Below are 14,655 nucleotides of genomic sequence, written 5' to 3'. Positions count from 1 at the left end.
AAAAGTGGTGAGTATGGCTATAAACTTGATAGGCGTTTTACATCGTCATTGATTGGGTATATATTGCACACCGTCGTAGATGATTACTGTTTTTTACGGTTGCGGACGAGGCAAAAGAATTCGCGAATAAATTGTTGATAATTAATGAAGTGTCAAATTTATCCGAATTTACAAATACTGCAAAATAGATGCGGTTTAAGTTTAAGTTAGATTTCTTTTTTTCTTGTCTCTTTTTTTATGTTGTTTCACGCAGAGTTCATATGTGTACAATTACATCTATGAAATGAAAATTATTTCTGATGTCTATTCACCTGAAATTCCAGCGATGGTCAAGTTTCAAATGAAAGTATATTACGTAGGTATATAGATAGGCTGCAATATATAAATATAAGTATGTATACCTATATGGACGAGATTCAGGAATGTTGCGTAACGTGATAATTTATGCAACCTCAGCAATACCAATATGTGGTATAGATTACAATCGGTGCTAACGATATTGTACAGGTGCAAGTGTGTATTTAAAATACCCCACTGAAAGCTGCACAAATCCAGAATATTAATTAAACCAATAATAATAATAATATGCCACTTGCGGAATATACATCTTTTAAAATGGATAAAAAAAAGAATTAAGCGCCACGTAGTATTTTATTGTAAAATACAGTAAAGAAAAAATTAAATCACCGGATTTAGCTGACCTCGATTTTAAAAGAATTAACATAAATAACATCGAACATTCGATTGCCTCGTTTAATTCGTATACATATATAAACACATATATTATATATACATTTATGCTTCATAATGTAATTACACGTTGAATACGTGTGCGTAGTCTTACATTGACGAATAATTTGGCATCTCTTGTTACAGCCGATCCGATGCTGCGAGAGGCAGTTACGGGGATTTCGCCTGGTGAAGCTGATAAACACCAGCTCTTCATCGATGTTCAACCCAACATGGGTACAGCCCTGAGAGCCAGGGCTCGTGTACAGATAAATCTGGCCGTCAGCCAGGTGAGCGACATTAAACAAGTCGCTACCTTCCCCGACATCGTGTTTCCGATCATGTGGTTCGACGACGTAAGTTCAACCATCGTTGTTTCACTGTAATTAACACTAACGCTCCTCGGCACCTACGTTAATGATCAGAAATTAAATAAACATTTCGGATGTTTCGATAAATGTGGAAAGTTTAATGCACGGATCGATGAACGAATCATATATTGCCAATTTTTACTTATCGATCGAACTCTTTCTACGTTCACCTCGCATAAATCTGGGACGAAATTATAATAGGGACCGTTACATTTGGTGTACCAATTCGTACCTATATACATATTATATATACAAGTAATATGTCGAAGGTGAATTAACCGGTTGACCATAAAAGCACTGCAAAGTATTTACGTCATTAAAATCAATAAAATGAAGATTTGAATAAAAAAATTTTTTTCTTCGTAGATCAATTTGTTTTTTTAATAATCTGATCGCGCGTTTTACGAAATTGAACCTTTTGTTTAAAAATATTCTCCACTTGATATTGTAGGATGGTAAATTTTATTTCTGGAGAAAAATTTATTCGATGAATGTTGTATATACGTTATCTATCCGATACGTCAACTTGCACTGACCTAATTGCATATAATTACTTATTATTTCTCTGCTCTTTATACAAATTTGTAATGTACTGCCTTTGTGTAAACGCGTTTCTCATAGTCTTACAAACGAGATGATTTTCTATTTACCGCATGGTACAAAAGCGGTTTTGCGGCGAAATTACATCGAGTTAAAACCCTCTTAATAGTCTTAACCGTTATGCTAATGATTCGTACGATCTTTTCCCCGATTAATGAATGGGGGCCTAACTCTCAACCATAGACAAGCTATGCTTATTCATTGTACGTGTCTGCAAATAATTTTCAAGTTTGAAGCAACAAAATGAAGAAGAATACAAAAATTGGTCGACAAACGAACGATGTTCGTCTGGATTTACTCATGCGGAATTTATTTATCAGGCCAGGTTTCTATTCGGCAAAGTTACTATATGGAAAGGAATTCATTGTCCGTTAAGGAATCTTCTTAAAATAATCTTGCTTCGATGTTTTATTGCTCTGCCTTTTTTTCATTTATTATGTCCCCCTTTTATGACGATCATTATCTGGAAATAATATCAACTCCGGAGCTTGATCGATCCATCATTTGTATATACCGGGGTTCGTTTGCGTGTTACTATACTCTGCGCGGTATTGCAAGAATCTTGATTCAAAAACGAGTCGATCACAAACGAGTTCCTGCACCTTCCATAAGTGATTTCAAACCAGTTTCTAATCCGTCGTGTTTCGTTTAAACGATCATCGGAAAGTGGGAATGATATCTGTTCAAAAGTGTGCATCGATTTTTTTCTTGTACTTCATTTTTAATTTAAAAACTTGACGTGAAAATTGATTGCAGTGATAATCTCGAGTTTCATCTTTCCAATTATGCTTGGCAAATCTCTTTCCGAACGTTCCCGAGACACGCGTTGAGCAAAGTAAAACATTCTCTTCATTTATTCTGAATATGTGTCGTGATTTACGGTGGGATACTTGAAACGCGGTCCTCGACTCGACGCCGCTCTTGATGAACCGGTTGTTAATTTCGCCTTATCACGCACGACGGTCTCATGAAGACTCACGACTCGAGATTTTGCCATCAACTTCCCTACGGAATAAAGAATAAAGTAAAAGAAAAAGAAGATAAAAGGAGAAATGCCGTGGCATGAATATGTTGTAAAAACAGCGAGAATTATTTGCACAGTACTTGAAGCTGACAAGGAACTTATCATTTGCCACAAACTGTTTATCCTTGGTTGTTAACGATAAATGTGCGATTGAATCGATGACGAATAAATTACTTATAATACCGATTCCAAGGTCGCGGCAATGTCGAACGATCGCAACGTATAATCACTCGTAGAACTCTCTGAAGTATCTTCTAATTAATAATAAAGCGGAATGGTTTATTAGCGTATGCAGTCGGTAATGAATCAAAAACAACAACCAAGAAAGGCAGAAAAAAATAATTTTCTCATGTGAACGAGTAAAAACAGCTACTTCTGCCAATTTATGATGTGCATTAAACGTTTTGCCAACGCATTATTGTCAACTATTAAAATCATTGATGCTTCTGCAGTGGTAATTACGAATACTAATTACTCGGGACTTATTATGTAAGCCTAATACGCCGATAATCTTACATTACATCATTCCGGTCTCACAATCAGAGGCATTACGATTCGTAGTTAACTATAAAGTACACCGATTACTAACCACAGCCTATGATCGATTGTTACTATACGGTATCATTAGATAAGCGAGTTGGACTAACAGAGAAGAATTTATACTTTCTGCAATATTTACCTTTGCAGTAAAATTCGTACCAGTGTTTTAATTCTCAGCGTGATATGATTCCTTGAGACTACTATCTTGGTCTTCATTTTATATTTATGACTCGAGTCGACATTGGAATAGTTGTTTAAATTCCCAAAACGAGTCGTTTTATAACAGTCTGGCAGTGGTCATTTTTTTTCTCTCAATAATCGATAATAATTCGCAAAATAAAACTGACGGCTCGTTAATAAAACTTGTTTTTACATCTCCTGTCTCTCCTACATAGGCATATATACTTATATGTGCAATTTCGCATCTCCGTGAGTCAAATACTTATCAAGCCAGAGATGTAAAAAAGCTCGTATATCCTTTCTTTTCTTTATCATCGAATTATTCGTATATAATAATATTTTCATCGTATTAGACTTCGATTGGTGATGTTCTTAAAATCGCATCTTTTATCGTAATACATAACAGCTGATAATGAATGTTAAATATACTCAAAACGAAATTTTTATTTTCCAGGGAATCGATGAACTTCCGACGGAAATGAGGTCTCTGTTAAAAATGGCCGTCGACGTTCCTCCGATCGCTCGAGCAGCGGTTTCCGGTGCGCTGGGGGCGATCGGTTTGATCGTCCTTATCGGTGCCCTAATGTGCCTGGCGAGGGCGGCGAGACGCCAAGAAAAGCTCCACCTGAGCAACCCGCTTCCGGCGAACGGGAAAACCGGCATGAGCCCGGGTTTCCAAAACCCAACGGGAGCCTCGTAACTCCCTTTTTGACAATATATATAAATATATATAAATATATAAACTTTATACATGTATATACATATATTTGTATATATATATATATATATGTACAACGTACACGTACATCCACATTGGCAAAGTAGGTGCGGCCATCGTCTCCCTATATTTTGCGCAGTCTCGATTCTGAGAGTATGAATTTCGAGAATCGACGATATTGTTGTGTTTTTTCCCCTCTCAGTTTCATTCTTTCTTAACAATCTTCCTTTACGTCATGTCACATTTGTATTACGTGCCACAGTTTAACCTATTGTTATGACACTGTTTTCGTCGATCAAATTTCATTTTGAATACAATCGTTTAATTATATTTTCTTTCAATTATTATTATTATTATTATTACTATTTTTTTTTCTGGGTTTTCCTTTTCACTAATCTTCTTTGCATTGTCTCTTTTCACGTTCTCATAATGTACATAATGCGTAATACAAATTTTGTAACTACTGCAAATCTTCATGTATCATACGCATGCAGATAGTTACATAATATGGTAGGAGACAATTAAACACGATAATACCAATATGGAGCGTTTAACAAGAACGCAGAGAGTCTGGCACTCGCAATTGACAATAGTAATAATATAGTAGATATTTTATTTCCTGTAACAATCGCATCGCATGTAATGAAAGTAACGTCGACGTTGTATCTATAGTCGCACATTAGCGGGAAGTATTCATTTTAGGAAATTGTTATTTTTATTAATATTATTATTAAGTTCATTAATCTTTTAATTAAATCCGAATTGACCGAACGTGCCTTCAAATTTTTAACTAAACAATTTTACTGTAATTATGATACGCGAAATGAAACGCACGAAGAATGTTGCTAAATTTTCCAGTAAATTAATCAGTCGAGCAAACGACTTTTGTAAATACAATATCAATAAACGAAATAAATCTTGTGAAAATCAATTACATGCTCGAAAATATCACGAACGGTAGATAAAAGGCATTTCGTATATATTCAAACATAGATGAAAAGTACGTAATTTATTTGCAAAGACGAGATGATTCAAAAAATCCTTGACCACGCGTTGTTAGTTTCTCCACACTGTATACGAATGTAATATTCAACTGATATTTTTATCACCTGGCCGTTTTAATGCGCGAAGAAGTCGCCATAGATGTATGTGAAATTGTCTGTGAAATTTAACACTCGGTAATTTAGTATTACAACGGTTGTTATAAGTATTACTTTTATTCTTAGCTCGTCCGAAGCGGAACTTGTATCGCCGTCAGTATGAAACGGATTCCCGTTGAATTAGTACGAGAGTTGGGCAAGCAGGTATAAAGTCGACTTATGTTTTAATCTGCTCGTAGTTGGGACTGTTAATCGGATACTTCGTATGTTTTTACGACAGAATTGACCAGTTGATCAATTTATAATTATACCGAAGCCTCGGACTAAATATTTGTCTGACAATGATATGTCGTATAGCTGCAGGGAATAACACAATGTTTGTCCGAGATATTGAGTGGCGGAGGAAGGCGAGAAAATAAGTTCGATTGTTATAAGCCAGGCATGTATAATACACGTGTATGCTTATAAATTTGTTATAAATTGATTTCTTCGTATGTTATTATAGTATGTGTTATTTGTTTTATGATTATGTATATTCTATAAATATAAATTATTAGTTCGGTAACGTTTTAAGCACGTATATTAGTCATACATCACGCTCAATATCCAACGAACTAGACGGACCATTAGTATCTATATCGTTATACGTATGTTATATTTATACATATATGGTGGTTAATATAGTATAAAAGGAATGCAACGCAAAGTATAATTATAAAGTACGCGTAGAAATGTAAATTATGCGTACAACTGAAACCACATCGGGTGTAAGATAATTTACATGAATGAATCTCTTTCGTCTTATTCGTCCAATTTCTCAAGTAAATTCCAGCAGATCTTAAGATCTGCGTATAAATACACCGCAGTTTTCAAATTTTTTAATAAACTCTAATGCGTCCCGGGGACAACTATTATTATACAATATTATGTGTTATAATTACTCAATCACTGTGTTCTACTTATATTTGTAGTAACGCCTGGTGCAGCAACGCGTTATTACAATTAATACACCGTCCGTAGTTTACACGTTGCACGATTCTGCGAAGGAGAAGATATCCGTGAAATCCTTATCGTCGATGTGTAACGTACAAAATACAGAGAAATCGTGCGATGATTACGTGCATATGCGTAATCACACGAGAAATGCGATCAAGGACAAATATTTAAAATACGTAAGAGAAGGTAGAGTGAAGAAACCTCTTGTTTCGATGTAATTATATTGACAAAATTATTACACTACAATATTATGATAATTATTATTATTATTGTTTCTTTGTACATGTTTTGAGTCGTAATGTTACTATGCATATATGTTGTTATTTTAATGTATTCTATTTTATTAAGTACCTACATCGTGTATACATGTATACATACTACGTATATATACATATATATGTATATATATATACCTTAGGCGATCGAATTTTAAGTATCTCAATTTAATATATCTATACATACTTTTGTACAATAAAAATCAAAATATGCCAAAAAGTCGTACATGATATGCAGGCAATTACTTCGTTCATTATGTATATGCACATGTATACATATAAATACGAATACGGTTCGTGCACACACATGTTGCATTGGCTCAAACACGATAGTACGCCACGCGCATTATAAAACGATGCACGTTTATATTTTCGTATTTATCCAGTATAAAGATTACTATACTATATTTATAAATGTACGAACAAGGAAGAGTTGAAAAGATTCGCAACAACAAGTAGAAACATTCATATTACATACATGTGTATGAGGATTGAAATTATCTTCAGTTGAATAATTTGTCTATATATACGTATGAAATGTCCATAAACAGACTTATAATAATTAACAGATACAACGAGTGTATAAATTTTCATTTATTTTTTCAAAAGTTAACCATATATAGGTATATATAGGTATATATAGCGGTACATGAAATTTAACGCATAAATTATACCTATATTAGATCATTTCTAATTTCTAATATCTAAAAATTTCTAAAAAGTTCAACAATTTAACAACATATCAACAATAATAATGAATAACAATTAACGTAAGTAATCATGATATAACAATAATAATTGTAACCGGCAATCCGTGATAACAGTCACTAATTGCCATGTTACAATGTCATATACATATGAGTATGTGTACTATACGTATACATACATAACTTTGACATATAAAAATATTCTTAATATAAATAATACCTAATTGTTAATTTTAAAGACTCTTGACTGAGCCTTTCTGCATACGATTCGTTTATTCATACGAACGTATACATACACGACTTACAATGTCATACGATATTGCATGAATGAAAAATTCCACGCCTTTCTCGTAAGATAAACTCGAGCTGCACCCCCGGTGTCGTGGGGTTATCGGTCAGTTTCCTCAACAAACCGTTAGTTGCCAGTTTACCACGGGATATAATCTTGTCCGACACTATAACGAGACGCCGCGTACGTGATAAAAAGAGGGGAAGGAAACCAACCACACATACGCATGAAAAGGCGCGGGGTGCCGATTCGAAAAATCGATCTACCAACCAACCACGTGCGTATTATACATATATATGCATAATGTTATTACGGTACGATTCTGCACGATAATCATAACAGGATGATGTTTGTAACTTTGTCGAAAGTCTTAAGAAAAAAGCTAGAGCTCTTGACGTGAAATTTTTTGATATCGGAACAATTTTATGAAAACGTTATAATGACTTGTTTCAAAGCAACGAAAAAAACAATAAAACTTAGTTACAACTTTATTACGAAATGATGATGTCGCAATTTTATAGTAAATTCTCACGGTTCGTCATGCGGCCAATGATTAACATGGCCCAAGAATCAGCCTTATAAACGTGAAATAACCGTCCTCGTGATTTTCAGATTTGAAACACTGTGCCGCCAGTTATGAGAACGAGAAGTTACTTGTTAACCGTTCGATAATTATAGCTGATACTTTTCATTGTCGTGCAGGATTTGAAGGCGAGTGATTAGCTTCAAACGTGATATCTCTAATTTTAAATCTAGTGTACAATATATAGGTAGATTCCAAAAGTAAGACATAACCGTATGTAGAGAAATTAATACTTTTTGTTGAAAAAAAAATCTAAGGAACACACGAAGTAATGATTAAACACGAATCAACTTGGAGTCTGCATTGTTAAAAACGAACGAAAAAAAAAAAAACCAACTACCTAAACAATTTCCTTTCTGCGCCAGAATAAAAATTAAACAATCCAGACTACAGTAAATGTATACGCGTTACCGCACGTGAATAAATAACAGTCCTTGTTAGCGATAATAACGAACATGTTCTACTTTTATATTTGAAATACTGAGCTGAGCTAAACGAAACTCTAGTTGCTTCTTTGCTACAGATTTTCGCTCAGGTATAAGAGCTGTTCGTGTAGTTAAAAATTCACTTTTCGGTGTGATAAAATTAGCTGTCCACACTCAATCTGAATTCAACGCTTATCTTATCAGCCGAAATCTATCGTTCCCCGAATCTTATTTTCCTTTTTCCAAATGTATTCGCAAAAGTCCAATTTCATCCTGGAAAATCGACCGCTTCGAAAAGTTCTTGAGCGGTGAAACGAATCCGACGTAAAGAAAACTATCCGCCTCAAGGGTCGATCTCGAACGATGTTACGGTCGTCTGCCACTTGAGTCACTTTCCCTCGACGTATAGATTAATTGGTCAGTTTAGGCGCAGAATGACCGTTAAGATCGCGTTAAGGTTACGAGGATTACGGGTAGTTGTAATTTTCAGTGCCAAGCTAAAAACATTTCGCCGTATCGCTCTTCTTGTTGGGCTATTATTTTCGCCACTAATGCTTCCGGCTCGAAACTCGTTTAGAACATTACGTAAGTCTTTGTAACGTAGCACTGCGCCTAAGCTGAATAGACAAATTGTACTTCTTCGTAACGAACGCCAATGCGCACATCGATAGAAACGTGCACACCAAGCTGCCCCATTTGAATGTAGTCTCGACAGTGCTCGCGGTGAAGTAGGCTTGTTTTAGCAGGCTCAAAACCACTTCCGGTATCGAGTCGATCCCTATCTCGAACCACAACATCGGTAGGATCATTCCATCCTTCAGTAAATCGAGCACAGGAACCGTGGGGACTACGGTCACCTGGAGATTAACTTGCATTCGCGACCATCCGCCAATCGGTGTTCCGAGACGCTGCGAAGAGGAGAAGAAAATCGTCGTGTCAGAATATGGATTTATTTTCGTATTGTGACAAAAAGCGAGACCTAACTTCGCGGACGAGAGGAATTTTTGCGAGGCATGTACGAAGTCACGCGGTTAAAAAAGCCCGAGGTACTAATCGGCACACCGGTCGTGCATTTCGTTTTTCCCCTTTTTGGTATAATCGTGATGTCTTTCTCGACGTTGTAATAATATTTCTATCAAACGTCCGTCTCGTACGCGTGCTGATGAAATAAGAGGCAAAAAAAGCCCTCGCGTGACTTCGGTAATTGACATATTGCGTTCGGAAATTGAAATGCCATGATCTGGGTCTTGTTGCGAATTATGATTTTTCTTGCAAAACAAGTTATTCCATCGCCAATACGGCTTCCGGTCGATATCGCCGAGTCATGACAGTCCTCCGTAACTACACGACCGTAATAATACCAGAGCCGGTAGAGGTCAATGATTAGCCAATTTGAAGCGCGTCTCGATCATGCCATACGCGTGCTAATTATCGCGTTGTTGTTGTTTCGAGAGCAAATCTTGCATAAGTTTTTAAATTCGTTTTTTAATTTTAGCGGAAAACACGAGGCTGTCGGAATCGCGATTTTGCCGACTAGACGCGCATCGCTCAAGGGTCCTATAAATATTTCTCAACCTCACATGAAATCGGCTTATCGATTATATTGCGCGTCACTCGCGACGATGTGATCGATAATTATTCGCGGTACACCAAAGTCATTCAGTGTGCGTTGCGTTTAGCGGCAGAATTTCGCGATGGACAAGAAAAAGCTGTCAATCTCTGTTCCCTTGAGCCGCTAGTCAGAGACGCGATGGAATCCGAACATTCCGGACCATTTGTACGCGTCCATGAATTTCCATTGGACATAGACTAAACCATGATATGAATCATTGAGATCAGCCACCAGATCTTGGGTTGTGTCACGGTTCGTTCACGGTCATTCAATTATTGCCTCGTTGCGACAGCACTCGTACGATTCACGGATCAGCGAATAAAGATTAGATACAAGCTTTACAAACATCGAAACTTTGTTTGCCTTAATCTCAGATTTCAAGAATCTACCTTCATCAAAATAATCGGTAATGAATGCAAGCGCTGATGCAACAATTATTCCACTCACCGGATGTACGTCGAGATAAGTTTCGTGCAGCTCGGCGTTAGGTTTCAGACCATCGACATTCTTCAATAGGATTTTTTCTCCACGATAAAAATGGGGAAACGATATTAACAATGGCGCGCCGAATTGGCAGGCTGACACGTTGAAAACTCCCGCCGGCGGGCATGACTGGATCGTCCCTTTCGAATCCTGGACAGTCTTCTCGCAGAAACAGGAGTTCTTTGTGCTGGATGCCGTGAAGACGTCTTTGGCCGGCTTGTACCTTCGTCGAATCGGGTCAAAATATTCGAATAAATAAAACCAAGTATATACTCCCACGCTTATCGTACGTGTCACGATAAATGTGGTAATGCCTTACTCCACGAATGCGGCTATGCCTGTGTGTTTGGGACTCACTATCGGTTATCGGTTACAGCATGGGACCAAAGCACCTAATCGGTGGTTCTTACCTCAGAGACGGTATCCCAAAGGAGGCATTGGTGCTGTGGTACGTGAGTGAGAATTTCCTGCATATATCTCGGGTGTAAATTTCCAACGGGGCATTACGGTCCCGAATGATATTCGGGGGAAACATGCTGCCGTCTGTACCTTGAATCTTATCGCACTCCTCGCCACCCCAGACTTTTAGACTCTTCAGGCCGTTCAATTCCTCATATAAACCGAGTTTGTCGATGTCGCCGTTTCCGGTGTGGACGGTGATGCGATCCTTGGAGAGTCCGGACCTCTGCAAGATACAATAATTGTATAATCGAGTGAGCGGTTGAATAATCATCGTGTTAAGTGAGGTTGCAACGCACCGCCGGAATCCAGTCTATACTTACTTTCATCAACATCCCGATCTTGTCGACCACCTCGGTGTCCATTGGAATATTCTGCGCTGTTTCGAGCAAGTTGTCGGTGTATCCCCAAAGGTATTCTTTCACGGTGAGCAGCTTGAAGGGCTCGACTTCCAGCATACTTAGAAATGCTGTGGCAGCAAATTGCGTTACGTAGTTCATGTCTTTCACTTTTTGAACGGCCATAATAAGCAGCAGATTCGGAACTCTGACTATTTCACTATCGGGTCGCCCCCCGATCCATTCGTGGGTTACATTCTCCTGATAAGTCACGGTGCCATTTTCGTTGAACCGGACGTTTACTCTGGTTATTATTTCCCTGTAAATGTACGGTCCGACCTCCTCGACGAGAAGCTTAGACGCGTTTCCGGCCTTGCACGCTTCCACGTTCGTGTAATTGAATATTCTCACCTTCAGCACCGGGTGTACCGGCGGCCGTTCCCACCACTCGAAAGTCTGCGTGCCATTTTTCAGTTCCAATTGCGAAATTATCGCGTTCTCGAACGCGCTGGTGCCCCAAAAAACAACCGCCAGACCAAGGCTTATTATTGTTGTTCCAGTGAAAAATAATATAAACCAGATTTTTGAAATCATGTGACTTTTCTCCTTTATTATATTTCTATTCACTTCAAACCCCGCGGGCTTGATTTTGAACTGTTCCTTCATATCGATTCCACTTGATTTAATCTACTTGCCGCGAGCGAATTGAGACTTTTGAGAAAAATATTTTCGTTCTATATTATTAATGAATTTTATTCGAATCTACGACAGTCGCTCGACCAACTTGTATTCCAGTTTTCTCAGTGTGCCTGTTTAATGTTTTACCCTGAATGACTGTTTACTATAATCATTCTCTTATAATGTCACTTTTTACCTCAGTTGGGCACAGATCGACTCCTCTGAATCGACTGCGTATCCAGCGGCGTGCGCTCTTGTACAAATCTCTGTGTCTTCGTACAAAAATCTCCCCTTTTTCCGTGAGGCGATAACCTCCTCGTCAGGATGACCCTTGGGTGAAAACCGCGACGACCTACGCAGACATGAGAGACGATTGCGCTACCAATGAAAATTCACACCACGTTTTTATCTGTAGTTCGCTTTTATTTACTTTTTTTTTTTTCTTTTATTCTTACCCCCTAAACAATTCTCAGCCATAACTATTCCAACATCCAGGAAATGCATTCACGTCAGAAAACTGACGCCACTAGGCTAAGGATGTTTACAACTGTTGAAAAAAACAAAAAAACAATCTCTTTATCGTATAGCTTTTTCAAAGTCTCGTCGCACTCTCTTGTCTCCGTAGAAACTCCGTGACTGCAAGAATTAGCAGTAAAAATTTCAATGAATAAATCATCTTTACAGTATTTTTATTCAAGACTAAAATCATTGATTGCAGGTGGGGAGATTTTTAGTTTCCTCTACTGATATTTTTTCGTTGCTATAAAAATTAGCGTTTGTCAAAAATTTGACAGTTTCATTTTCAGCAGGGAAACTGATTCGGATTAGCATCAATAGACACAGGCACGAATTCTGGATCCGACATACATTTGGTCAGAAAACGCGGTGATAATTGTCGCTGGCTTTTTCGCATTATCACATACAAAACCTGATGCGATCTAGAAAACCTTTCTGACTGCGTGGCGCTAGATGGTTGGCATAAGCGCCAACGGCGCACTGATACGAATGCATTGTGTGTAATGTACAACTCACACATACTTGCGGGGAATTCCGATATTACGTTTTACCCTCGTTAGACGCGAGAGCGGGGATCTCGAATGCGGTATCTCAGCCAGACGAGAAAACTTTTGTCTCGTGATAACAACGACGTTTTCTTAAACTGCATGTAGTCAATCGTTTGTACAATGGATCGATAAAAAGACTCTGTTGTTACTTAATGAGCTGCACCAGCCACTCACTACACTCACTCAAGGCCGGTTATCTCGCCTAGTCGAGGATTATAATTTTGCAATGCACGCAATCCCGGGTAATTTCATTCATTGACAATTCCAATACTGCATTCATATGTAGAAAGTGCATTATCATGACATTTTTCATATCTTGTTTCGATCGATTATAATTGTACTCAATTATATATGTATACATATATGTGTGTAATGTGTATATACACCGATGCACTACACCTTTGACACAATTACAGTTGCCAACATCATTATCTCGAGCCAATGAATCAGCTCGGTAAACAAACTTTCTAGGTAAACGAGGAACGCGGTGTAAGTGAAAGTGCCACCATTTGATAATAAATATAATATGAGATAGTGAGGAGTTTCCAGAATTTTTTTCAACTAATAGAAGAGATAAGTTGTCCGCAAGTTTTTATTGCATACATCGTAAACTTACAAACTTAGTATATGTATGAATGGAATATTCCGGTAAATTGTTGTACGTACATATTTACAAGCTATATTATAGCCCGACTGGATCATATAAAGTCTGCCCCCCTCCTTCAATAAAAGCAGCAGAAAAAAAATTTATTGACGTTACGTAAAATTCCTCTCCCGTGTAATCTTTTTGATCATGTATGTCGCTTCTGAAATAACGTAAAATACTGATAGGAGAACGACATCTGAAATCGCAAACATAAAAAATGCTTTGTGGATACGTAGAGAGATTTTTTTTTTAACATACAAGAGTATATATTCACATTTTCTCGACCGAATTCTTATACCTGACACTATTTAACGCTGCAGGGATTCGAGCCGTAAGACGACGGAATTGAAAGGTTAGAGAAATTGTCAGAAATTATAATTACACAGTTGAAATTAGTGGATGTCTGGCGATAATAGAAAAAAAAAAAAAATTATAACTGGTCCAGCATAATATTACTGTAAGTCATGGCCAACCAGATGAGAATGAAATAGCTTTAAAAAATTTTAGCGCTTGCCAATCCCGGGTGAACATTCTCATCTACCAAGTATTCGGGAACGAGCTCAATTCTGGCTGCGAACTGAATTACACAAGAGATATATGTTTTGATCGATGCAACGCCCCTTTCACACGAAAAATACCTAATCTTTTTGACGATCCCCGCTCCGATTCGTATCGCCGCAACCCTTGGCTCAGCCTAAGACTGTAAACTGATAATGCATTGAGCATGTCGTTATCTGCTGGCGCGATACCGCGATGCTGGACTTGTAACGCATATGTTGCGCAAGAAACACGACGCGTCGTATCGCCTGATTTTCCGTCCCTCGACTTTATTCATCTC

At 37.7% G+C, this 14,655-nt stretch overlaps 2 protein-coding genes across 2 annotated transcripts in view; one reads left to right on the top strand and one right to left on the bottom strand.

Annotated features, from left to right (window-relative positions):
- Nucleotides 1–7,771, top strand: part of emp (epithelial membrane protein) — a 28,284-nt gene extending 20,513 nt beyond the window's left edge. The window contains exons 5-6 of the mRNA XM_046623423.2: nucleotides 877–1,085; nucleotides 3,899–7,771. Of these exons, the coding sequence (XP_046479379.1) occupies nucleotides 877–1,085; nucleotides 3,899–4,144 (455 nt within the window). The 3' untranslated portion in view covers nucleotides 4,145–7,771. The remainder of the gene's footprint in view (nucleotides 1–876; nucleotides 1,086–3,898) is intronic.
- Nucleotides 4,365–12,403, bottom strand: LOC124217583 (lysosome membrane protein 2). The gene is made up of 4 exons (XM_046623426.2): nucleotides 11,415–12,403; nucleotides 11,043–11,317; nucleotides 10,597–10,855; nucleotides 4,365–9,445 (listed from the first exon to the last, which is right to left on the bottom strand). The coding sequence occupies exons 1-4, from the start codon at nucleotides 12,093–12,095 to the stop codon at nucleotides 9,119–9,121; spliced, it is 1,542 nt and encodes a 513-aa protein (XP_046479382.1). The 5' UTR covers nucleotides 12,096–12,403; the 3' UTR covers nucleotides 4,365–9,118.
- Nucleotides 12,404–14,655: the final 2,252 nt, after the last annotated feature.

Source organism: Neodiprion pinetum, chromosome 4 (genome assembly GCF_021155775.2).
Source record: "Neodiprion pinetum isolate iyNeoPine1 chromosome 4, iyNeoPine1.2, whole genome shotgun sequence".
NCBI classification, from domain to species: Eukaryota; Metazoa; Arthropoda; class Insecta; order Hymenoptera; family Diprionidae; genus Neodiprion; species Neodiprion pinetum.
This window is presented reverse-complemented; position numbering and strand designations above follow the sequence as displayed.